We start from the raw sequence: 27,180 nt of genomic DNA, 5'->3' as shown, positions 1-27,180 counted from the left end.
AAAGAGATCTGTCCTGCAAAATATCACAAATGTACTCAACAATAATCGTTACTAATCCCCGGCAATGGCGCCATCAACTTGTAACGCAAAATTTGAATGATAAAATGACTAGAAAGTGATTCAAGCTTATGTCCCCGGCAACGGCGCCATAAACTTGATGACATGAATTTAACACATGTGGAATGGATGAATGATACAAGCTCATGACTCTACACCATAAACTTATAAAGGATAAAAATGGATGTGTGGATGGGATGGATGAATGATGCAATACTACTTCAAGATATATGCGTTATTAATGGCTTGCTTGTAGTATGCTATGCATTGTCACAAGTTTCCTTGCGTTGGAACCAAGTATAATTCCATCGCAAGTTTCTCAGTGTGATTTGAGGTCGAACACAGGGACTGTTTTTGTTAATGCACTACATTCGTCATATATGCGACCAGGGGTTTTTCAATTAATAAAGGATTGTGTTTATATAGGAAAGTAAATTGCATTAAAGTAAAGATGCATTAACATAAATCTGCGATAAAAGTAAAGTGCAATAAAGGTAAACCTAAGTTATGATGATACAAGATACAGGTTACATGATACATGATACCAAGATTAAGACTGACTGTGAAGATTATACAAAGAATCGTGTTATGCGGTGGCAAGTCTTATGTGCGAAGCAGAAAAAGAAAGGATAATTAATATAAACATCGCAAGTTCCTTAATTTCGTTAAAGATCTAACTACGATTCTGCTTTCCCTTGGTGTACACCTCTCGGTGATCGACCGCATTCCCATATCCCTATGGTGAAGCTGGGATGAATGTGATGAATGCAACATTGCTTCCATCCCTGGAAGTACTTCTCACTTTAGTTAACGCATTCTTCCAACTTTCTCTCGATAGATTGGAATGATATCTTCACTTCTGTCATAGGTGAAGATGTCGTCTAGCATTTCAACCTTCTCTTGATCGATTGGAAGATATCTTTACCTCTATCACAGGTGAAGATACCATCTAGCATGCTTTGACTAAACATAATTATTTCCATAAACCAATTAATTACTTGCTTAATTCATGCTAATTACCAGGGGATTAAGAAAACATCATGAAGAAAGTGAATTGTGGGTGAACAAAATAGACAGAGAAGAGGAAATGGAAATTATCAAGACAGTTAACTATAAAATCAAGCATCTGATACTTGGTTGTGAATGATGTAGACTAAGAAGATGTAATACAAATGATGGTAGAGATAGAAACAAATACAGAAAAGTGCCAACGTCTTGACATAGATCTGGATGGAGAAATCACTTGCCAGCGTATGGATTGAAAGGAAGGATGATCTTCCCTCCCAGGCTTGCTCAACTGGTAGAAAGGATCTGGGTACAGAGCTTCACGGCGGGGATTTAGCGGATTTTGTGCGGAGACTCACCTCTTGGCCTTGTCTCTTTTCTTCCCAAATCTTCTCCGATAAGCACTCAGACCAGCCTCTCTCTCAGTATATGTATCAAAATAGTCCCGTATCAAGTATCTGAGTGAATGAAAATCAATTCAATGAAATTTCATCCCATTCCTCTCAACGAATTTGAGAGGGTAATTTATAGGCGCGACTTGATTCTCTACAGTGTGGTCCCCACTATATTGTTATAGCAATTTCGGAGATGGTGGAGTAAATATTCCCTCTGTTATGCAATCAATCCGTCAGAAATGCACAACGGTCAGCTGTACGGTGTTATTTTTTATTACCGCTGCGGTTGAAGTTAAGCTCTAGATTGACTGTCGCATGCGCTGTCATTGCGTTGTTCGTCTATTCATTCCTGAATGATGGCCGCAATGCGACGTAGATGCGTTGTTCAGTTCATCTTTGAGCCTTAAACACATGCGGTGACTTGATTTCCTGCCAAACAGATAAAAAACACTCTTTTCTACCATCGCAATGGTGTTAGTGGGTGTATTGACGAAAATTTATAATTCTCGCATTTCTTAGCCAATTTCTATACAATCAACGTAATTTTCCTTTCTTTTGGCCACAATATCTAAATAAAACAGTATAAATAACTTGATTTCTACAAGTTATCAGTCTCTTCACTTCTCTCGCTCCGCCTTCTAAGTGTAAGAAAACAATGAACAAAGCTACTTCTATCTATGGAGAAAATTATCGAACTGAACGAACTCCTTCACTGAAGGTGGCCTTTGGTATTTATAGTGCTTTGGGGTAAAAGGCTTCTTTTCTCTTATGATTGCACTGATGGGATGACATTAATTCTCTGCCTGATGCACCGAATATTTGTCACCGAAAAGTTGAGTGTACTTGCTACAGTAGATCATTAACGGCTTGTCAAGTTAATTCGGAATCAACTGTCATCAGCTTTTTGTCCCATCGTGATTTGTTACGCTTTTCACCCAGATGCGCCGGCTCTATGCGGCAACCTTCTTGAGCAGATATTCACGAGTGCAAATGATCGCATAGCCTTGCGTCAATGCAATCTCTTAATGCGCTTAGCCGTTCATTTCTTTGGATCGCATTTTCCGCCTTGAATCAACGAATATTTTGCACAAAAATACACAAGTTAAGTGTTTTAATGTGACGGATGCATGCTATCGCAATATTACGAACTTAATGCTTTTTGACACAATATTGTATATTTTTATCATCGCAACCCTGCATTATTTTATAACTTTTCGTGTAATAACGTGCATTTCTGCCCGTTATCATGAAGCATGAACAGACCTCGCAGATGAAAACTTCTCTATCAACCGACATTAAAATTCAAATTTCTTGTAGTGTTTTGATGAAACTACATGCAGTTGGTAATAGTCCCAATTAAGGATGGCAAAGGGTGGGGTCATTACCTATCATTTTGCCTCTTAAAATCTTGTAGTTTGACAGATAAATAAGGAAATTAAATGGTGAGTTTAATTTGGTCCTGATTTTACATGTACGAAAAGAGACGTTGTTTATTGAGAAAATCGTAACATTAAAATATCATTTTAGTTCTTATACTTTGAAGTATATTCAATTTTAGTGCCTATAGTTTTAATAAATTTCAAATTTAGTCCCTGATATTAGTTTACTGTCCACTTCTTAAAGAACATTTTGTTATGATCTATAGAATTTTTACTATAAATTATTAAAATATATTTACATATTATATTTCATTGCATGAAAATTATCATTATTATTTAATTGATGCGAGTAAAAAATAATAATTTTGAAAGACTAAATTTAAAATTATTGAAACAATGAAGACTAAAATTGAAGCATAGAAGAATCAATGTAGGAGGACTTAAATGGTATTCTAACCTAAATTTTATTGCACCTTCACGGGCTCTCTGCTCTGCCAATCACAACTCTCTCATCCTTTTCTCTCATAAAGGTCTCTTGAATTTTCTCCATGGGAACAGTGGAACGGAATAATTGAGTACTTTACTTTCCTAAAGGCAAGCTTCTTGCGAAACCCACGACCACATCTCTTATATCTCTTGTGCTTTGGTTTAGTCTCTCAGACGCTGTAGCTTCGGTTTCTTCATTTCAACCAAGTAAGTATTCCGCTTCTCTTTTTGAACTCTATTTCTAGCATCATAAATCATAGATCTTAATTAAGTCTGGTTTTTGTATATTTTTCATGATCTGATTCTTGTAGATCATCTGCTCATGCCTGTTAATCATTACTTTCTATTATATAGATAATATTTCAGTAGAATTGCTAGCTTCTATAAAAGATGAAGAAGAATATAGAAGTGACAACCAAAAGAATCGATGGCAGTGGTCAATGATGAAAAAATAGAGATGTGGTGGAGAGAAACAAAGAAAAAGTAAAAGAAAAAAAAAAAACAGGTTTTTTGTTTTCTTGTTTTTAGTTTTCACAATTGAAGCTTAGAAATGGCAAATTGTTAAATCTAACCCAAAAAATTTTCAAAAGGACAGCACTAATATTTTTTTAAAAAAAACTTCTTTTCCAACTTCTTTCACATAGTGATTACAATAATACCTTTCTTAGAAATCTATCAGTCGTTTTGTTTAAAAAAAACTTAAGCTAATTCAAATTTTCCTAACTAGATATTTTTTTTTTTTTTTTTTCTGTTAAATTTAAGTTAGTTGGTTTTATTTATTTGTTTAGTTTAAATTAAAAAGAAAAAAAGAACTTAAAGGCTATGGAAAGATTTCCGATAAGCATCTTTATGGGATGATAACTAGTAGTTTTTTTTCTAAAAAAAAAAAAAAAAGAAAAAAATCTAAAACTATTTCCAATTTTCCCCTACTAATTTCATGTTTTTTTCATTAAAGTTTAAATTAAAAAAAAAAAAAAAAGAAAAGAAAAGAAAAGAAAGAAAGAAAACTTAAAGCCTACCAAGGATTTCCCTTAAGCATCTTATACGGGTAATAGTAATTTTTTTTCTTTTTCTTTTTTAATCTTCAACTAGTTTCAATTTTTTTCTCCTATGTTTAAATTAATTAGTTTATTTAGTTAATTTTTCTTTAAACAAAAAAGAAACTAAAAGCGTACTAAAAAAAAAAAATCAACTATCATCTTTGTGATTCGTTTGTTGTTATTTTTAAAGAAAAAAAAAATTGATTACATAAATGACTGACTAAGCCTGCAAACCTTTTGCTCTTGACCTTGGGTTATGAATCCCTCAGGTTGCTCCATTAAATGGTCTCCTCAAGAATGTCATTTAGAAGAGCGGTCTTGACATCCATGTGTAAAATCTCATAGTCATAATATAAGGTAATGGACATGAGGATCTAGATAGACTTTAACATGGCAACAGGTGAGAAAGTCTCCTCATAGTTGAGTCCCTCAACTTGGGTATAATACTTTACAATAAGCCTAACCTTGAAGGTTTGCACCTTCCCATCAGCACCCCATTTTCTCTTGTAGATCCACTTACAGCCTATAGGTTTAACCCCATCTAGTTGATCTACAAGATCCCAAACCGAATTGAAGTACATAGGTTAAATTTCGAGATCCATGATTTTGATCCACTCATCTTTGTTAATTTCCTCCATTGCATTTTTATAAGATAATGGATTCTTAACATCTCCGTGAGCTAACATAGCTAGGATTTCTGTTAAACCCATATAACAAACAGGCGGGTTTGCAACTCTCCACTATACGCCGAGGCTCCCTCCACACTTGAAGTTGATTTGACCTACTAGATAATCCAACTTCAACAACTCTTGTTGAGGTGTTGGGCTCTTCAACAAATCTTGTTGAAGGTTCGATAGTTTCATTGGAAAGTTTATTCAACACAATCTTACTGTGTGGCTTAGGCTCCCTTATATGGTCTTCTTCTGAAAATGTAGTGTTTATTGATACAAACACTTTATTTTCTTGAGGATTGTAGAAGTAACCACCTCTTATTTCTATAGAGTAGTCTATAAATAGACACAATTTTGAACAAGATTTCAGTTTCTTAGGATTTGTCTCAAGCACATATGCTGGGCAACCCCAAATTCCTAAAATGGCATAAACTACCTTTATGACCATTCCATAACTTCAAAAGTGTTCTAGTAACACTTTTGGATGGAATACAGCTCAAAATATAAATTCCAGTTTGTACAGCATAACCCCCAAAACGAGCTAAGTAAGGAAGCATAATTCATCATAGACTGAACCATGTCCAAAAGGGTTCGATTTCTCCTTTCTGATACACCATTCTCCTGAGGTATACCAGGTACTGAGAATTCGGATACAATTCCATGTTCCATCAAATAGTTATAGAATGTTAGATCCAAAAAATCTCCACCTCGATCAGATCGAGATATTTTAATTTTTTTATTTAATGCACTTTCAACCTCAGTCTTAAATTCTTCGAACTTTTCAAAAGATTCAAACTTATGTTGCATTAGATAAACATACTTATATCTTGAATAATCATCAGTAAAAGTGTGAAATATTCAAACTCTTCTCTTACTTTAACATTTGTTGGACCACAGAGGACTGAAAGTTTATTCAACACAATCTTACAAGTAAAGAATTTTCTTCTAACTCACTTAGAAGTTCATTCTTCAACAATCTCTTAATCCTATTGAGATTGATGTGTTCTAATCTTAAGTGCCAAAGTTAGGCATTTTATTTAGGAGAACATATAAGACTTTTATTTTGAGTTATCTCAATTTTAAACATTTCAGTATTAAGGAGGCTTTAGTTGCTAACCGTCTTAGCACATACAAATTATTTTCCAGCTTAGTAGAACACAGATTTATAAAATTCTTAGAAATAAACATTTTATTTACAAGTAAATTAACAATATAATTTTGTTCAATTTAAACACTTTATAGAAATCAAGTTCCTCATTAAACTAGAAACAAAAAATACATTTTCTAGTAAAATATATCTATTATGTAAAGTAAGTCGGAGTCCTCTCAGTAGTACAATTGGCACGACATGTCCAGTTTCAACATGCATCGTCATCTTATCAGCTTTCAGTTGTCGGCAAGAACTAATTCCCTAAAATGAAAAACAAATATGGTTAGTGGCACCTGAATCTATTATACCGGTTGAATCATCATTCCCCACTAAACAAGTTTCAAAAACAAGAAAATTATATTTACCTTGCTTGGACTTCTTCTTTTCTGCCAAGTACTTAGGACAGTTCCTCTTCTCTAGTTGCAATGGAAATAGATTCCCTTTGAAATCTTGGTTTTCTTGCCCTTTTGGATAGTAGTTAGTGGGTTAGCCTTCCCCTTTCCACCTGTCTTCTTCTTCCACTTTTTGGTGCCAGAAGAAGAACACATAGACTTTGTTTCACTCGGTCGAACCTCTGTAGAACTTTTTAGAGGATGAAACAACATTTTCTTCACCCTTCTGTTATTACTTTTAATCAAGGATTAGAAAGTCTGAAGCTCATTGAGCAAGGTAGTCAGGTTGTAATCAATCCTATTCATAACAGCATTGCTACGGAACTATAGGAAACTTTCAGGTAAAGTTTTCAGAATGAAGCTAACCTGATTGGCTTCATCGATGACAGATCCATTCATCTTCGCCAGGTTGAAGTGGACCATCGTATTGAGAACATGTTTTCTAACAGACATCCCTTCTTGCATACGGGCATTGAAGATGAATTTGATAGCATTGTACCTGAGTCATGCAGACGGTTATCCAGACATTCCCCTTAGGGACTCCATGATCTCATGAGCCGTGTGCATGGGCTGATGCTTCTTGGCAAAGACTTCTTAAAGGCTTGCAAAGATATATGCTGGGGCCTTCTTGTTTGTCCGTATCCATCGCTCATATGTCTCCCGAACATTTCGAGGAGCATTTTGAGCAGGAATAGGATGAAAATCCTTCATAAGGATAAACCAGAGGTCATCAATGATTAAAATCATGTTGATTGTGTTTTTTCAAGTTGTATAATTATCATTGGTAAGTTTGTTGGTGGCAAGCAAATTATGAGTTGTGGAAGTCATATTTATAAATTTATTTATTGAAACCGTACAAATTATTTGTATTAATATATGTGCATTTAACCATTTGAAAAACCAATCAAGTTTAGCAAAACAAACTAATATACCCTAAGTGACATCTATTTTACAATGATGTTTCAGTGAGGTAGGACAAAAATCACTGTAGGGTGATCAGGTATCCCTTCACTAAAATGAGACTATCTCAACTAATAGACAAAACAACTTCTTTTTTCTGTAACTATTAGTCACAATTGTTCGGTCAAGAAATTGTTAAACTCATTTAACAATTTCTTGTAAATGTAACCCCTCATTTTAGACTCTAAAGTTCTGCCCTAATGAGCCAATTGTAGGAAAAAACCGACTAGGACAAAAACTAAAGCAGCCCTATCCATTTCTAGAATTTTAATAAAGAGTCATGCAAATGGCCATCCGTACAAGGACACAAGCAAAGATGCCTCGATGTCGAACATGAAACTTTACTTCAAACTAATGAGAGAGACTGAAGGATGTGTTGACACACGTCTCACTCCCACTTACTATAAACACTCACTACATTCACCTTGATATTGATCTATACAAACATCATCCGTAGGGGGACACAAGCAAAGTTTCCTCAAGACCAACTATAGATGTCACGACGTGAATTTTTAGGGAGAAACGCGAAAAGAAAAAAATGAAGTATCATATACCCAATTTTCCTCCCATTAAAAGTGTTTTACCTAGAGTTATTTAACTTAGGAAAATCCAAATACTGATTTTTACTAAGTGGTTGTTTAAATTTGCCCAAAACAACACTTACTTTGAATAGTTAAATAACTTTGATTATTGTTTATTAAGCACTTTAACAAATATTAATCAATAATTGCATGCTTGTAGCAAATCTATCTAATTCACCTTTCAAGGTCAGTTTTCAGGTAGGGGTGTTCTGTTTGCGTTAACTTAAGTACCCCAACCTAGACAGAACTAGCCTTAAACAAAAGGTTTCTTGTAGATACATTTGCTATAGTTTTAATATGTTAATTAAAACTAATTTAATCCTATTAAAGTGATTAAAAGATTAAATAATTTCTAATATCATTAGAAAAGTGATCTTAGTTCTATGTGAATCATATTTTAAAACTATTTAAAACATGATTTTAACCTAAGGTTTACATGTAATTCTAAATTGTTGATTTTAATTTCTAATTCATTTAATTATAACTTTTATAAAATAAGTGAAATACATGTTATATATTATAACTCTTATAGTATAAATGCTTATATGCTAAAGTAATGAAATTCTATTTCATTAGTAACACATAATACTTATATGCTAAAGTAATGAAAAACTAATAACATACATACATGCATACATACATGCTATATATTATAACTCTTATAGTATGAATGATGCATGAATGTGTTATTAATGCATGCATGCATATATTATAAAATTTATACTATATGATGCATGTGCATGCTATAAGTCTAAAATTACGCAACTATATATTATAACATTTATAACATAAATAATGCATGAATTATGCATAGCCTATGGTGGGATTTTTACTATATGACATATATTATGACATATAATAATAAACATAAATCCTGTCTCTTATACACATCTAGATGTGTATAAGAGACAGATCATACATCATATGCATAATTTAAAAAAATTCTTGGACTGGGATTGGACACATAAACAATTAATTAAATTAGTATAACACTTATATTAATTTAACTAAAAAACTAACTATTAAAAATAATAGCCAAACCAGTTTTAAACAAGTGAACTGGATCTTGAACTGCTCGATCCGAGCCGCTTAGCACCCGAACCGCTCGAACCAACCAAACCGGACAAGAACCAAAAGAGCCATGAACTAAATTGGTCGTGAAACATTCATTATGTCCATCTCGCAGCATTGCAACGCCGTGTCCTAGCGTTGCAATGCTATGGAAAGAATGTTCCATTATGCCTTTCGCAGCGTTGCAACAAAATAGCGATCACCTTCAAATTTTCTCCGTTCTTGGCTTCATTTTCAATAGAAATCCACCGGAATAACCATGAACGACTCAAAAACATGAAATACAGACTCGATGGCAAATTATATTCCAAGAACATGGGTCCTTACAAACCAAATTTTGTAAAATTAAAGTTGTAAATCTAAATGGTCAATCTTGAAAACCTCCAATAATTATCGATCATATTCAACATCCACCGCATGAACATATACAAAATGCTACCCACCAATTATGTAATTCAAATTCTGGAAAATAAAAAATTTGGGACCAAAAACCTCGCTTTGATACCAATTGAAATAACCCGTGAAGGCCCTAACGGAAAGATGGCATCCAATTTTTTTCTTTTTTCACAGAAACGAAAATTAGGGAATATGATTATGCAATAATAGTAAAATTCACAGCATACCAACAAAGAAAATAAAAGGAAAAAAATTAGGGTTAGGGAGTCTTATCCTTGAAGAACGAAGAGGCTTAACGAAAATTTCCTTCTTCGGACCTGTCACGAAAAAAACACGAACAATCTAAAATGGTCACCACCAATTGGAAACTCCTGTATTCTCTTTTAGGATGAGAATCTCTAAGGAGTTGAATGGACTTTTAGATTATTTTGCATGAGAGGGAGAAATTGAGAGACGAAAGCTTTCTGTGAATTTTCTTTCTGAGATCACCAACTTTTTTTCAGAGAGAATATTTCTTTCAGAACTAGTGAAGAAGACCATCTACCAACCACCACCGTTCACACGTCGTGAGTTGAGAGATTAGAGAAGGGAAGTTATTTACCTCCTTTGATTTTAAAATTAAAATTACTAAAAGTAAATTAATAATTTTAATTAAAAATATGTATATATAATAACTAACTTTATATAATATATTACTATATGGTTATATCATATATAACATATAACCTATAGTTTATATTGTATCATATACAATATAACCTATAGTTTTAATTATCTCATTAATGGTTTTTAATATAAATCAAATTTATATAAAATTTTATTATATGAACCTATTTCATATAATTAATATTTGAATCATATTTAAATATTTATTTCCTCTCAAATAAACGGTATATTATAATGTATCATATACATTATAGTAATTATATCAAATATATTTAACTAACATTAATTATATCACATATAATTAATTCCCTCGATCAATTTGAACAATTGAAATTAAATTCAAAATTGATTCTCATTTAATCACTGTTGAGCTATAGTAGGGATCTCACGGACCAATAACTTGTAACAACCCAAATTTGTACACATACACTACAGGAAATTAAATGTCAAATGTTAAGCAGGATGAAATTTTATTTAAAGGGATGGTAAATGTAATACCCTAACCTTAATTTAGAAAGCAGGAAAAACAAATAAAGTATATAATTAAGAATGAAAAATATATTAACTTAATAGGAAAGTCGGGTGGAAATTTAGAATTAGAAAAAAAAAAATTTATTAATTATCGAAAAATAATGAATAAGGGGGCAGAATTATGGAGAATTAATTAGAAGTTGGAAGCTAGCTAATTCAAGAGACAAAGGGCAGTAGATAACTTTTGTTTGGGCACTGCTCATTGGAAGAAATGAAGGTGAATTAATTGCCCATATACTCTTAAAATTTGAAAGAGATAAAAAGGGGAAGTGGAATTCACAAGCAGTGAAGGCAACAATGCATGAAAACTAGCGAGATTCGAGAGAAAATTGGAGAGAGAGCGAGAGTGGAGAGAGCGAGATTGGAGAGAAAATTGGAGAAAGCGAGAGCAAAGAGAACGAGATTCTCAGCGAGACAGTGAGAGAGGGCGGGAGCAAGAGCTAGAGCGAGAGCGAGAGCGAGACCAGCGAGAGCGAAAGTCATGAGAGCCAAACCAACGAGAAAGCTGGAGAGAGCGAGATTCTGAGAACAGAGAGAGCAAGATTTGGATAGAAGCGTGGATTATGCGTTGAATTTGGCCACGATCTTATAAATTATACATGGAGAACCCTAAAATTGAATACAAACAAAGGTTGAAGACGTTAAGGGCAAATGTTAGCCAAAATTAGGTGTCTTATTAAAAGAAATTCTTAAACCAAGTAATTTTAAGAAGCATTTATAGGATGAGTTGTCACACAGAGAAGAGCTGGAAAACGCGATAAATAGGAGGCTTTGGGCTGGAAGTTAAACTCATTCTCAAACAAAACTCAGTAGTAAAAATCGTGTGAAAATGGTGACGTAATTCTGTAAGTTTAAGGAGGAAACATAAGGAAGTGCTGCCCAAATTCCTTCTGATTTAAGAGGAAAAGCTCTACTGATTAAACCATAAGGAATAATAAGGAATAACTAGGATCGCAGTCAAGGTAAGTAGTTATCTCACCATTGTTTCATGGTAGTGTACCTTTAATATGTTGAATAATTATGTTATTGTTATGTTGCATTACATGTTTAAAATACGTTTATCAACAAGGGACCTCATGCATATGTTTGTTCATAAGATTAAAATTTAATTAGATAAAGGTTATGCTTCTAGGGCTAGCAGGGCATGTTACGGTTCCACCCTTCTAGACCCAATTCTATGTCAAGATTATTTGAGGGCTAGTAGGGCATGTATGGTTACACCCCTCTAGACCTAATTCTATGTCAAGTTTATGCTAGGGACTGACAGGGTATCTATGGTTGCACCTTTCTTGTCCAATCTTACGTTTATGTTAATGGTTGTTGTGGGATGCGACTCTAGCCCTACTGACTACATGACCTGCTAATCATCAGATGGTTTAGTTTTCGCCTAAGTCCTCATCTTCCTATTAGGGCGGAGAAATTTACGTTAGAAGCATAACCGACCACCACATGTTATTATATGTTTTCGGTCCCAATCATATGTTTTCAGGACAAGTTGCATGTGATTGTGCATTTGGTCACTACCTTATGTGAGAACTACTTACTAGGTATATTTTATACTCATCCTATTTTTACAGACTTTGTAGGTAAGGACACAGTGTAGGTGGAAGAACTGGACGTCGCTCAAATAGCCAACCATCAAACTCACTATTATAGGCATGTGCATTTTTGTATCACTACGCTAGTGTTTTATGGATCCCGATGTTTTGTAAAATAAACTTTTTATATAGTTTTCTACCTAATTAATAAAATCTTAGATATGTTCTTTTGAGATTTTTACCAAAACTCATCTCATAATAGAAAAGTCTAAGCATGCATGTCGTAGTGGTCGGACAATAGTATGTAAGGATCCTGTCGTTACAGGTTGGTATCAGAGCATTTGAGCCAATTAGGCTGTACTAATTAGACGAGTCGTGGTGTTTGATTGTTCGGCTTGTTAAGTGATGCCCACCGTTATGCCAAATACGCTGGTAAGTAGAATTTTCAAACGAGTAATTTAGTAAATAATTTAGTAAACATAAAGTATGAGTTAAAACAAATTTAAAATTATATTGCTTCCTTATTATGAAAATAAAATGTGTGTACCAGATGCCACCACAAAGGGCTCTAATACAACGAGGCAGACCTCGAAGTGAATCCACAAGGGATCAAAATCAAGGACATGGACAGATGCCTTATGTGTTACTTACACCAGAGGCGCTACAAATACTAATACAAAATACGAGTAATGGAAACACAACCTCGTCCACCACACCAATAACCAACGATAAAAATGACTCGAAGATCATTCGAGAATTCAGGATGTTCAATCCTTCAACATTTGATGGATCATCTGTGGATCCAATTATATTAAAAAATTGGAGAACAGAAATAGAAACTATTTTCCGCCATATGAACATCCCAGAAGAACAAAAAGTAAATTATGCCACCTTCATGTTAAGAGGCGATGCAAAGTTCTGGTGGGAATCCACACAAAGAACAATCAAAAGTACAGTCTCATGGCAGCAATTCAATCAGGCTTTTTACAACAAGTATTTCCCTTTGACAGTGAGATATAAAAAGGAAGTGGAATTTCTTAATCTTCGTCAAGAGAAAATGTCAGTGGCAGAGTATGAACGAAAATTTGATCTCTTGTCTCACTTTGTTCCTCGACTAGTGGACACAAAAGAGAAGAAGATGGAAAGGTTTATTTGGAGATTAAGAGAAGGCATTCGAGGCATTGTTACTGCTTTCCGACACAAAGAGTATGCCCTTACCCTCGAGTCGGCCTTACTCATGGAAGTAGATCTTGCTGCCAAAACCTCAACTTGTAAACGAGTATTCATGCCAAATAAAAAGAGAAAATTCACCCAACAGGGCTTCCAACGTTCACAATGGCAAGCAAAAATTTCCCAAAGTACTCAGGGCGTACAGTCACAACAGAAGAGTCAAACATTCACATATCCTAAGTGCAGAAATTGTGGAAAACACTATCAGGGGCAATGTCTTCGGAACTTAGGGGTGTGTTTCAACTGCGGCCAGATGGGTCACTATGCAAAGGCTTGCCCAAATCTCATCAACCAAGTATCAACTTCCCAGACCACCCAGCCTACTAGTAACAAGGTTACCCAACAATAGAAAGGACAGGTGTTTGATGTTACACATCAAGAGGCAGAGGATCAAGATGTAGTGGTTACAGGTACATTACCCATCCTCGGGTATTATGCCTTCACTTTATTTGATTCGGGCTCTAGTCATTCATTCATTTCTACAACATTTGACAACATGCCCAATTAACATCAAAGCCCTTAGGCTACATTCTATCCGTAGCTACTCCGGCCGAAGTATCTATGTTGGCCAACTCAGTAGTGGAAAACTGTGAATTGTCAGTATCAGGACATAAACTAGGAGTGACCCTTATCATCCTAGACATAAGTGATTTTGACATAATACTAGGTATGGACTGGTTAGCAGCAAATTATGCAAGCATAGATTGCCATAATAAAGAGGTCATATTCATCTTTCCAACAGGAACCAAGTTTAAGTTTAAGAGTTCTAATACACAAACAACCCCAAGAATAATTTCAGCCTTAAAAACTAAACATTTGCTCAACCATGGGGCTTGGGCATATTTAGCAGGTGTAGTGGATTTACGAAACCAGAAGGATGAAATTAAGGCCATTCCTGTAATAAGAGAATTTGAAGATGTATTCCTAGAAGAGCTACCAGGTTTACCACCTAGTCGAGAAATAGAATTTTGTATAGATCTAATTCCTGGAGCTGAACCAATATCTAAAGCACCATATAGAATGGCACATGCAGAATTAAAAGAACTCAAAATACAATTACAAGAATTGTTAGATCAGAGATTTATACGCCCTAGCGTGTCTCCATGGGGAGCATCTGTCTTATTTGTTAAGAAAAATGTTGGATCAATGCGTTTATGTATATATTATCGGGAGTTGAATAAGTTGACAATAAAGAATAAGTACCCACTCCCACACATTGATGACCTATTTGACCAATTACAAGGAGCCTCAGTATTCTCCAAAAAAGACTTACGATCTGGTTATCATCAACTACGAATCAAGGAGTCTGATATACCCAAGACTGCTTTCCAAACAAGATATGGGCATTATGAATTCGTTGTGATGCCCTTTGGATTAACGAATGCCCCAGTAGCCTTCATGAACTTGAGGAATAGAATTTTTAAGGATTATCTTGATAACTTTGTGATCGTTTTTATAGATGATATTTTGGTCTATTCCAAGTCTGAGGCAGAACATGAAAAACATCTTAGGGACATCCTTTCCATACTAAGAAATGAAAAGTTATATGCCAAATTCTCTAAGTGTGAGTTTTGGACGCGACAAGTCGCCTACCTAGGGCATATTGTAAAGCAAGAAGGAATCTTAGTATATCCTGCTAAGACGGAAATAGTTAGCAACTGGCCTCGCCCAACAACAGTCAGCGAAGTGCGAAGCTTCCTTGGATTAGTATGATATTATAGACGAGTTGTGAAGAATTTCTCAAGTATAGCATTACCCTTAACTAACCTCACCAAGAAGAATAATCCTTGTCTGGAATCAAGCTTGTGAGCAAAGCTTCCAGGAACTAAAAGAAAGGTTGACCACAACCCCTATTCTCACTATACCTGACGGATCAGGGGGTTGAACTGTGTATAGTGACGCATCGAAAAAGGGGCTTGGTTGTATATTGATGCAACATGGAAAGGTAATAGCATATGCTTCAAGACAACTAAAACCTTATGAACAAAATTATCCCGTTCATGACTTGGAGTTAGCTGCTGTAGTCTTTGCCTTAAAGATATGGAGACATTACTTATATGGGGAAAAGATCCAAATTTATACAGATCATAAAAGCCTTAAGTACTTATTTACCCAGAAAGAGTTAAATATGAGGTAACGAAGATGGTTAGAATTAGTCAAAGACTATGACTGTGAGATCCTCTATCATCCAAGATAAGCTAACATTGTTGCAAATGCTCTTAGCAGAAAGTCAGCTCATACAGCAGCCCTAAGTACCATCTCCAAATACATAATTGATGACCTTGAAAGAGTCGAGATCTCACTAATACCAGAAACCTTCACAACTCAAATAGCAAGTGCAAGACCTGCATTAAGGCAAAGGATAATTGATGCACAACAAATAGATAAATACCTAAACAAACAACTACAATCAGAGAATGGAGAAACCAGTCAATTCTCTACAGCCCCAGACTCTGCACTCCTCCATCATGGACGTTTACGTGTACCAGATGATAAAGAAATCAAGAAAGAGCTATTGAAGGAAGCTCACGAATCATGATTTTCAATACATCCTGGGAGTACCAAAATGTATTGAGACTTGAAAGCAGATTACTAGTGGTGTAACATGAAAAAGGATATAGCCGACTATGTAAGTAAATGTTTGGTTTGTCACCAAGTGAAAGCTCTACGGCAACGACCACAAGGACTCCTTCAGCCTCTAAATGTTCCAGAATGGAAATGGGAGCATATTTCTATGGACTTCATCTCAGGACTCCCGAGAACTGTTAAAGGCCACAACATGATTTGGGTGATTGTAGATCGACTCACCAAATCGGCCCACTTCCTACCATGCAAGACTACTAAGACTACGGAAGCACTAACTCAAATGTACTTAAAAGAAGTCATCAAGTTACATGGAATCCTAGTATCAATTGTTTCAGATCGAGACCCTCTTTCCTCTCTAAGTTCTGGAAAAGTTTGTAGAAAGCAATAGGCACACAACTAAATTTCAGCACAGCCTTCCATCCACAAACTGATGACCAAACAGAATAAGTTAATCAAATCCTAGAAGACATGTTGAGGGCATGTGCTTTGGATTTCACTGGAGCATGGGATTCGCAGATACATCTTATAGAATTTGCTTATAATAATAGTTATCAGGCTACAATTGGTATGGCTCCCTTTGAAGCCTTATATGGAAAGAAATGCAGATCCCCTGTACACTGGGATGAAGTCGGGGAGCGAACACTACTAGGACCTGAATTGGTGTAGCAAACATCAGAGTCAATTAAGCTAATTCAGGAAAGAATGAGAACAGCTTAAAGCAGATAGAAGAATTATGCTGATAATCGTCGAAAAGAGTTGGAATTCAAAGTAGGAGATCACGTATTTATAAAGGTAGCACCAATGAAAGGCATTATGTGTTTCGGACGAAAAGGCAAACTTAGCCCCCGCTTTATTGGACCCCTTGAAATATTAGAACGTATTGGCCAAGTAGCTTATCGATTAGCATTACCACCTACCCTTTCTACAATACATAATGTCTTTCATGTATCGATGCTTCAAAAATACGTATTTGACCCATCACATGTAGTAAATTATGAACCTCTACAAATAAGTGAAAACTTGGAATATGAAGAGACTCCAATTTGCATCCTAGAAAGAGAAAAGAAGTCAATTCGTAATCGGGAAATAAGTTTAGTGAAGGTTCTCTAGAGAAATCAGCAAGTAGAAGAAGCTACATGGGAACGAGAAGAAGAGATGAAAGTCAAATACCCTTATCTGTTTAAGAACCAAGAAACTTTCGAGGACGAAAGTTCTTAAGGGGGGAAGATTGTAACAACCCAAATTTGTACGCATACACTTCAGGTAATTAAATATCAAATGTTAAGCAGGACAAAATTTTATTTAAAGGGATGGTAAATGTAATACCCTAACCCTAATTTAGAAAGCAGGAAAAACAAATAAAATATATAATTAAGAATGAAAAATATATGAACTTAATAGGAAAGTCGGGTAGAAATTTAGAATTAGAAAAAAATAAGAAATTTATTAATTATCCAAAAATAATGAATAAGGGGGCAGAATCAGGGAGGATTAATTAGAAGTTGGACGCTAGCTAATTCAAGAGACAAATGGCAGTAGATAACTTTTGTTTGGGCACTGTTTATTAGAAGAATTGGAGGTGAATTAATTGCCCATATACTCTTAAAATTTGAAAGAGTTAAAAAGGGGAAGTGGAATCCACAAGCAGTGAAAACTAGCGAGATTGGAGAGAAAATTGGAGAGAGTGAAATCGGAGAGAAAATTGGAGAAAGAGAGAGTAAAGAGAGCGAGATTCTCAACGAGACAGTGGGAGAGAGCAAGAGCGAGAGCGAGACCAGCGAGAGCGAGAGCGAAAGTGAAAGTCACGAGAGCCAAACCAACAAGAAAGTTGGAGAGAGCGAGATTCTGAAAACAAAGAGAGTGAGATTTGGACAGAAGCGTGGATTATGCGTTGAATTTGGCCACGATCTTATAAATTATACATGGAGAACCCTAAAATTGAATACAAACAAAGGTTGAAGACGTAAGGACAAACGTTACCCAAAATTAGGTGTCTTATTAAGAGAAATTCTTTAAACCTAAGTAATTTAAAAGAAGCTATTTGTAGGATGAGTTGTCACACAGAGAAGAGCTGAACGGCTATAAATAGGAGGCTTTGGGCTGGAAGTTAAAACTCATTCTCAAACAAAAACACAGTAGTAAAAATCGTGTGAAAATGGTGAAATAATTCTATTAGTTGAAGGAGGAAACGTAAGGGAAGTGCTGCCCAATTTTCTTTTGATTTAAGAGGAAAAGCTCTACTGATTAACCATAAGGAATAATAAGGAATAAACTTAGGATCGCAGTCAAGGTAAGTAGTTATCTCACCATTGTTTCATGGTAGTGTACCTTTAATATGTTGAATAATTTATGTTATTGTTATGTTGCATTACATGTTTAAAATACGTTTATCAAAAGGGACCTCATGCATTATGTTTGTTTCATAAGATTAATTTTTAATTAGATAAAGGTTATGCTTCTAGGGCTAGCAGGGCATGTATGGTTCCACCCTTCTAGACCCAATTCTATGTCAAGATTATTTGAGGGCTAGCAGGGGATGTATGGTTGCACCCCTCTAGACCCAATTCTATGTCAAGTTTATGCTAGGGACTAACAGGGTATCTATGGTTGCACCTCTCTGGTCTAATCTTACGTTTATGTTAATGGTTGATGTGGGATGCGACTCTAGCCCTACTGACTACATGACCCGCTAATCATCAGATGGTTTAGTTTCCGCCTAAGTCCTCATCTTCCTATCAGGGCGGAGAAATTTACGTTAGAAGCATAACCGACCACCAAATGTTATTATATATTTTCGGTCCCAATCATATGTTTTCAGGACATGTTGCATGTGATTGTGCATTTGGTCACTACCTTATGTGAGAACTACTTAATGGGTATATTATATACTCATCCTATTTTTACAAACTTTGTAGGTAAGGACACAACGTATGTGGCAAAACTGGACGTCGCTCAAATAGCCAACTATTAAACTCACTATTATAGGTATATGCATTTTTGTATCACTACGATAGTGTTTTATGGATCCTGGTGTTTTGTAAAATAAACTTTTTATATAGTTTTCTACCTAATTAATAGAATCTTAGATACGTTATTTTGAGATTATTACCAAAACTCATCTCATAATAGAAAAGTCTAAGCATGCATGTCGTAGCGGTCGGACCATAGTATGTAAGGATCCGGTCGTTACATAACATGAAGTTCCAATGGTACTTGAATAATTAATTAAACTCTTTTAGTTAAATTATTTAAAATCCATTAACTGTTGGGAACTCTGCTTAAGATCAACAGTTGCAGTCTTCACACTAAAGACATATTTCTGTGTCCACTGGATATAACCAATCAATAGTGCGCATCACTTCACAAATTTCTCGTAAGTATAAGTGGGTCAAAATTACCATTTTGCCCCTATAGCTACATTTAACTCCTTAAGTACTATGGATTCCTCTAACGAACAATAAGTCATAGTCTAATTATGACCAAACTCCTCTAGGATTAAGAGAGGGTGCGACACCACATTGTTCAAGCCCTGGAATCAACCCTTAAGGGACCAATTTATTTACTTACCACGACATTAGGAAGGAATGAATTCTTTCTTGTATAGCTGTGTTCCCAATTCCACAATTAGAAAAATCCCCAGATCCAACTTCATAGACAGGAGTTCACAACTCACTCAGAATTCAGGTCATGTCACCTATGGTCATTCTAGTAAAATGTAAGTCTTTATTATGAACGATGTTGTATAATGAGACTGGTTATTTCGTAGTCTAGTCTTATACAATCTCCTTCATATATAATACCATCCTCACATATCTCCACATAAATGATCAGGATTGGATCATCTATGGAATATTACAACAATTATAACATCTATAATGCAGACCATACTCGTAGTGTCACCTGGATAAAGTATGTAGCCTTATGTATCTACTACAGATCATTTAGGTTATCACTTAAACATGATCCATCTATATGTTTCTACAGACATGTTTAAGCTATAGATGATAACCTTGGATGTTAGTTTATTGATTTTTGGGTTAATTCTACTAAATATTAAATAAAACATCATATATTTTATTAATAAATAAAATGTTGTTACGATACAATTACACACTACAAGATCCTACGATATTTAGGATATCAACCCCAACAATATTACCACCGATGTATTCTGTAAGTTTCATGAACATCAATTTACTTCCACACATGTGATTGCTTGTGCCGCTATCAAGAAACCATTCATTAGTTTCACATGTTTCTTCACTTTTGTATGCTAAAAGTAAAGATGACCCACCTTTCATCATCTTTCTCAACATAATTGTATTTTCTTCAACTTTATTTATGTATTCCCAAGAATAATGGCCAAATTTATGACAATTATAACATTCAACCTGACTTTTATCATACCCCCTATCATGATTTGATCTCCCTCCCTATAGCCTCAAATAATTTTGTCTTCCACGATCTTTTGATAAATTTGAGTTGAATTACCCTTATCAAATTTTCTTTGATCGAAGTTTCTTCAGTCTCGACCTTTGAAATCACCATTTTGTGATTGCCACCACGTCCTTGACCTCATTTTCCTTTTTCATGGCCATCTTCGTTATCTCTCAGCTGCAACTTTGATTGCTGAAGTTGTTCAATTGTTTGTTTGTTCTTCTTGAGAAGTTTCTCTTCATAGGCTTCTAAAGTACCTACAAGTTGGTAGACGAATATTTTACTCAAATCCTTTTTTATTCTTTAATAACTACAATGATGAAGTCGAATTTTGCATCCACTTATTGAAGTATCTTTTCTACTACTTGCTGATCATTTATTGTCTCATCATGTCTCTTTATTTCATTTATTACTGCTAGCAATCGTGATGTATAAATAAAAATTGATTCAGACTCCTTCATATGTAATGATTCATAATCACATCTCAATTTTTGGATGCGAACATTCTTGATTCAATCTATTCCTATATTAGTATTCTAAAAAATTTTCCATGCTTAATGTACAGTAGTTGCTCTATATTTTTTTCGAAGTTTGGATCATCAATGACTCGATGAATGATGGTGAGAGCCTTTTAGTCGTTCCTTCTTATATTTTGCAAGACTTCTCGTTGAGCTTAATTTAAAGCTCTATCAGTTTTCGGTTCTTCATAACCATTATCAACAATATTCCAAGCATCTTGTGAACCAAGTAGAGTTTTCATATGGATACACCAATTATTATAATTTTCTTTCGTAAGTTGAGGAACTTAGAAGGGAACCAAATTGTTCTTTGCTATTTGCCTAAACAATTATTGTTTTCCAAAATCCAAACTCAAGCTTTGATAATAATTTTTTAACACTCACAAACAAATAATCAATAAAAGAATAATCGAGAGAACAACAAAACACTTATATTTGGAAGACACTCCAAACTAACTCTCTTTTATGTTATTTTTTCCTCACACTTGGTCGCTTAAATAATGTAAATATCAATTCTATTTATAAAATTGTCTTGGATAAATCAAGATACGTAACTCATACCATAATTAAAACACACATTCAGCAATTAAAGTTTTATACTTAATTTATGAACTTATCTAATTAGCTCTCCTTTAATAAGTTTTCCATAATTGAAATCGGGTCTAAGTGATGATCTCTCCGTCTACCGTACATCTCTCTATAAATTCTTATTCTATAGCTTCTATTTTTTTTTATTTTTTTTTAATATCTCAAATTCTGTTTCACTAACTTGTTTCCCTAGTCTAATTTCTCTCTCTAGAATTTTTGTGAAAGATTTCAAAAGTTGGCGTTTAATTTTGATTTATGAAAACAAAATTTCAGAAGTTTTTGCAATAGAAAGTGAAAAACAAAAATATCTATTCATCCTTAATTTTTAAAATATAATAAATATTTAATAAAAAGACAAAGTTTGCCATCGGGTAGCGATTCTTTGCATATGGCTTTTATGTAGGTTAATCCATTATTCTGATGATAACTTTTTCATTCTTGATCTATACATTTATACAATTTTACCATTTTCATTCCACAGAAAATGAAAGGATAACCAAGAGTTTAAAGGGAGAAAAGAAGAATTACAAAAAATGGCATTTTTAATGGATGTTGCAGTAGGCATTGTAACAGAAGTGGGAAAGTGTGTCTTTAAACCTATTGGACATCAACTTGGTTACATTATTTTCTACAATAGAAACAAGGAAGAGCTTAAAGAGCAACTTGAAAATCTTGAGACTACTAAAAGGGATGTGCACCGAAGGGTTGAAGAGGCAAGGAGCAATTCATATGCAATCCATGAACAAGTTTCAAAGTGGTTGGTCGATGTGGATAATGCATTAGTCCATGATGAACTATCCAATTCCAATCCATCTTGCATTAATTTGCTCCAACGACACCAACTAAGTAGAAAAACAAAGAAGAGGACCATTCATGTCCTTGAACTCATAAACAAAAGAAACAACTTTGTGGAAGTTGGTTGTCCTGCACCTCTTCCAGATACTGAGAATACTATTATTCCTGATGGTTATCAAGTTTTAGGATCAAAAACATCAATGGCCAAACAAATTAAGGATGCACTTGCGAGACCGGAGGTCAAAAAAGTTGGAATATATGGTATGGGAGGTGTTGGAAAAACGTATTTGCTCAACGAAGTTAAGAAATTGGTGTTGGAAGACAAATTGTTCGATCGAGTAATTGATGTGAGTGTAGGACAATCTAATGATGTAATGCAGATGCAACAACAAATTGGAGATATCCTAAATAAAGAACTGCCGAAGAGTAAGGAGGGAAGGGCATCCTTTCTACGGAATATATTGGTCGAAATGAAATGTAATATCCTCATTACTTTGGATGATTTGTGGAAGGAATATAATCTTATAAAAGAGATTGGAATTCCTTGTTCAGATTCAAGTAAAGAAGGATGCAAGGTACTTATGACAAGTCGATTTCAAAATGTACTAACCAATTATATGAATACAAATAAGTGTTTTGAGGTGACTTCTCTAGATGAAGAAGAGTCTTGGATGTTTTTTACGAAAATCATTGGCAATAAGTTTGATACAATCGATATGAAAAACGTTGCAAAGGAGGTTGCAAGAGAATGCGGAGGCTTACCACTTGCACTTGATATCATTGCAAAAACATTGAAGGGAAAACATATAAATTGTTGGGAGGATGCTTTAAGTAAATTGAAAAATCCCATTGCAATGGATATTAAAGATGTGAGTGATAAAGTTTATGCTTCACTTAGATTGAGTTATGATTTTTTGGATGGAGATGAAGCCAAGTTACTATTTCTTCTTTGTAGTGTATTTCCAGATGATTATGAGATTCCGGTAAAAGATTTGCAAATGTATGCAATGAGCATGAGATTGTTGAAAATGGTAAATACTTGGAAGAAAGCAAGAAATAGGGTAGTCAACTTGGTTCAAGATCTCGCATCGTCTTCTTTGCTCCAACTTCAAGAGGTGAAGTATCCAAGGGATGGTGAAGATGTTAAAATGCATGATATAGTTCGTGATGCTGCAATAAACATTGCATCGACAACAAATGACATGTGTACGCTGAACTATGGATATACAAATGATGAAGGGCTAGATGAGGATAAATGTGGATCTTATCGTGCAATCTATATAGAGAGTAATAACTCTTGTAACCTTCCTCCAAACGTGAAGTTTCCAAAGCTTGAGTTGTTGATATTAAGATGTTATACTCAACTCTCAAATGTAGATGCATCTTTTGATGGAATGGAAAATCTTAAGGTTTTGGACTTGAGAGACATGCATTTTCCATCATGCTTATGGACGTCATTAAAGCAACTTCGAGCATTATGTCTATCGTCTTGTGAGTGTATAGATATTGATAAAATTGGACATCTAAAGGAATTGGAAATTTTAAAGATTATTAGGTGCAACAACATCACGGAGTTACCTGTAGCTATGTCTGAATTAAAACAACTCAAGGTATTAGTTGTGTCTGAATGCTACAATTTGGTGGTGATTCGCCCAAACATTATATCAAGCATGACCAAATTAGAAGAGCTAGACATACGAGACTGCTTTAATGAATGGGGAGAAGAATTATGGTATGAGAATACATGGATTCAAAATGCACAGCTTTCAGAATTAAATTCTCTACTACATCTTTCTATTTTAAGATTACACATTTCGAAGGCTAAAAATATTCTCTCAAAGGATTTGAGTTCGCAGACACTAAAGAAGTTAAGAGAATTCTTTATATTTGTTGGTACAACCGGGTTTACTTATGATGTTATTGAATTATTGCGAAGAAATTCTTGTAAATGTGAGAAGAGTTTGTCATTTAATATGGAATCGCAGATTGGTTCAGTTGATTGGACTGTATTTGACATATTATTAAAAGGAACTGAACTCTTGACTATTGCATATAATGATTCCACAGATTTTGATCCAAATGTTATTTTTAAAGCAAATGGAAATGGTTATCCCTTGTTGAAGTGGCTTGCGATTGAAGGAAATCCAACAATGTCACATCTGATCATAAATGATTTCAGTTCTTTGGAGTGGTTGGGTCTTAGTAGAATGATGATGTTGGAGAGTATCGTTCCCAGACATGTTCCAGCAAATCCTTTCAACAAGCTTAAAGTCATAAAAATAGGAAGTTGCGAGCAGTTAAGGAATCTATTCTCATTAGATATTTTTAAAGGTGTTTCAGAACTTCAAGAGATTGAGATACATAAATGTGATATGATGGATGAGATTGTTTCATCAGTAGAAATTGAAGATCACACCACCAGTTGGACTTCTCCCTTGACTTCCTTACGATTATGGGGTGTGGAAAAACTTACAAGTTTCTGCACCAAACCATTCATCCCACAAAATCCAGAAACGATCATTCCATTCTTTGATAGAAAGGTATGTACCATAAAATTCTGCTCTTTACCTTCTGTTTGTTGCTTTAATAAATATTGTGTTTGTTTATAGCTATTTATTGGGTAATTTTCTTTCGAAAACATCATACTATTTTCAAATAATTTGGCGGAGGTTTTGGAAAGAAAGCCTAAGAAATTTGTTTCGAAACATGTTTAGATTTTAATGTTATTATCCAATGGAAAAATTTAAGTGTCTAATTTGTGTATTCTTTTTAAAGACAATTGTTACTATAATTATCATAACTTTTTTTAACTGAGGAGATTATAATAATATTGCAGGTTTCATTTCCTCAGTTGAAGTTTTTATCAATTGAGAGTGGAAACAATTTGGAGATACTATGGCATAATAATGGACCGATCGGAAGTTCCTTTTCCAAACTTCAAACAATAAAGATTGTAAATTGCAACAAGTTGAAATGCGTGTTTCCTTCAAACATAGTGACATCACTTGTTTGTTTAGATGATTTGGAAATCCATTCTTGTGTGTTATTGGAAAAGGTATTTGAAATTGAGAAACCGACCTTTGGTGATACAAAAGTAGTAGTGCCATTGAGAAACTTAACTTTACGTTTTCTACCAAATTTAAAGTACGTGGGGAACAAAGATGTTGGTGATCTTTTGGTAATTCCAAATCTAAAGGAAGTACGGGTTAATGATTGCCCAAAGTTGAAAAGTTTGTTTCCAGCTTCCTTCAACAAATATATGAAAGAAGCAGATGAGCAAAATGAAATATTTTCTGTAGATGAAGCATCAAACTTGAGAGAGGTAATTAATACATCTTCAATATTATTATGACCAATACATAACTTCTGTTTACATTATTTAAGGAAACAAATAGAAATTATTTTTATGTTTTATAAATTATCTTTACATTTTTTACAATTTGGTACTAATTAAGTCTAATTATCGTCAACACCTGTTCCAAAACCTTTTTTCACCCACAAGGTATGTGTATTCTTATTGCTTCAAGCACTTTTTTTCTATCATGTTTTCACTAAAAGAGTATGTTTGGGTGTTATTTTGGAGAGAAGAAGCTACAACATAGAGATGTGATCAACTTGAGAAGGATGGCCTACACAGATCAACTCCCTCGATCAATTTCCATAGAAAAGAAAGAATTTACACTGCACTGGGATCGCAGGCTTATGGAAAAAAATTCATCTAATGGAATATGGGTGCTGATTGACCCAGAATTATCTTAGGAAACTTCAAAATAAAAAATAAAAAAATGATTTTCCAACCATTAGATGAAAGATGCTTATTAATGGGTGCTGATTGACAACAATTGTTTTTAACTGGAGATTTTAATAATATTGCAGGTTTCATTTCCTCAATTGGAGGATTTATTCATTGAGAGATGTAATAATTTGGAGATGCTATGGTATAATAATGGACCGATCGGAAGTTCCCTTTCCAAACTTCAAACAATGAAGATTAAAGATTGCAACAAGTTGAAATGCATGTTTTCTTCAAATATAGTAGCATCACTTGTTTTTTTAGATGATTTGTATATCTGTTCATGTCAGTTATTGGAAAGGGTATTTGAAATTGAAAAGCCGACCTTCGGCGATACAAAAGTACCAGTGCCATTGAGAAGTTTATATTTAAGTCGTCTACCAAATTTAATGTACGTGTGGAACAAAGATGCTGGTGATGTTTTGTCATTTCCAAATCTCAAGAATGTCGATGTTACTTCTTGTCCCAAGTTGAAGAGTATGTTTCCAGCGTCCTTCACCAAATATATGAAAGAAATTAAACACTTAAATGTGGAAGAGGAAAACGAAATATTTCCAGTTGATGAAGCATCAAACTTGGGAGAGGTAATTAATACATCTTCAATATTATTAATAACCAATATATGCAAGAATTGTATATGCTTCAATTTGGTACTAATTAACTTCTGGTGTTGTTATCCTACAAACTTCTTTTGCTCTTTATTCAATATATTGCATAAAAGGTTAGAGACTTTTATTTGTGGATTTCAGGTAGTACAATTCCAGAGCTTGAAAAATTAACAATGACTTTGTAACCTGGCAGAGAAGGAGAGCTTTTGGCTCATATCAAAATTTCTCAAACTCCAAAGTCTTACATTGTTTGGGTCTCACAATGATAACTTGATTACTCTGCCTTTGGAAATGAATGAGTATTATA

At 34.4% G+C, this 27,180-nt stretch overlaps 2 protein-coding genes across 4 annotated transcripts; both read left to right on the top strand.

The window, feature by feature from the left end:
• The first annotated feature begins 3,321 nt into the window (after positions 1–3,321).
• Positions 3,322–27,180, top strand: LOC120088493 (disease resistance protein At4g27190-like). 3 transcript variants are annotated; one of them, XM_039045838.1, is made up of 6 exons: positions 3,322–3,529; positions 21,137–21,191; positions 22,159–25,012; positions 25,309–25,794; positions 26,349–26,849; positions 27,015–27,180. In XM_039045838.1, the coding sequence occupies exons 3-6, from the start codon at positions 22,211–22,213 to the stop codon at positions 27,042–27,044; spliced, it is 3,819 nt and encodes a 1,272-aa protein (XP_038901766.1). In that variant the 5' UTR covers positions 3,322–3,529; positions 21,137–21,191; positions 22,159–22,210; the 3' UTR covers positions 27,045–27,180. The 3 variants fall into 3 exon arrangements, with proteins under 3 accessions (XP_038901766.1, XP_038901765.1, XP_038901764.1); XM_039045837.1 differs by lacking the exon at positions 21,137–21,191 and adding an exon at positions 19,050–19,119; XM_039045836.1 differs by lacking the exon at positions 21,137–21,191.
• LOC120089074 lies at positions 12,869–13,897 on the top strand. Its single transcript, XM_039046501.1, has one exon. It carries the CDS (start codon positions 12,869–12,871, stop codon positions 13,895–13,897), a length of 1,029 nt encoding a protein of 342 aa, XP_038902429.1.

This window comes from Benincasa hispida, chromosome 10, assembly GCF_009727055.1.
Source record: "Benincasa hispida cultivar B227 chromosome 10, ASM972705v1, whole genome shotgun sequence".
NCBI classification, from domain to species: Eukaryota; Viridiplantae; Streptophyta; class Magnoliopsida; order Cucurbitales; family Cucurbitaceae; genus Benincasa; species Benincasa hispida.
The sequence above is the reverse complement of the archived record's forward strand: the minus strand, read 5'-3'. Positions and strand labels throughout refer to the sequence as shown.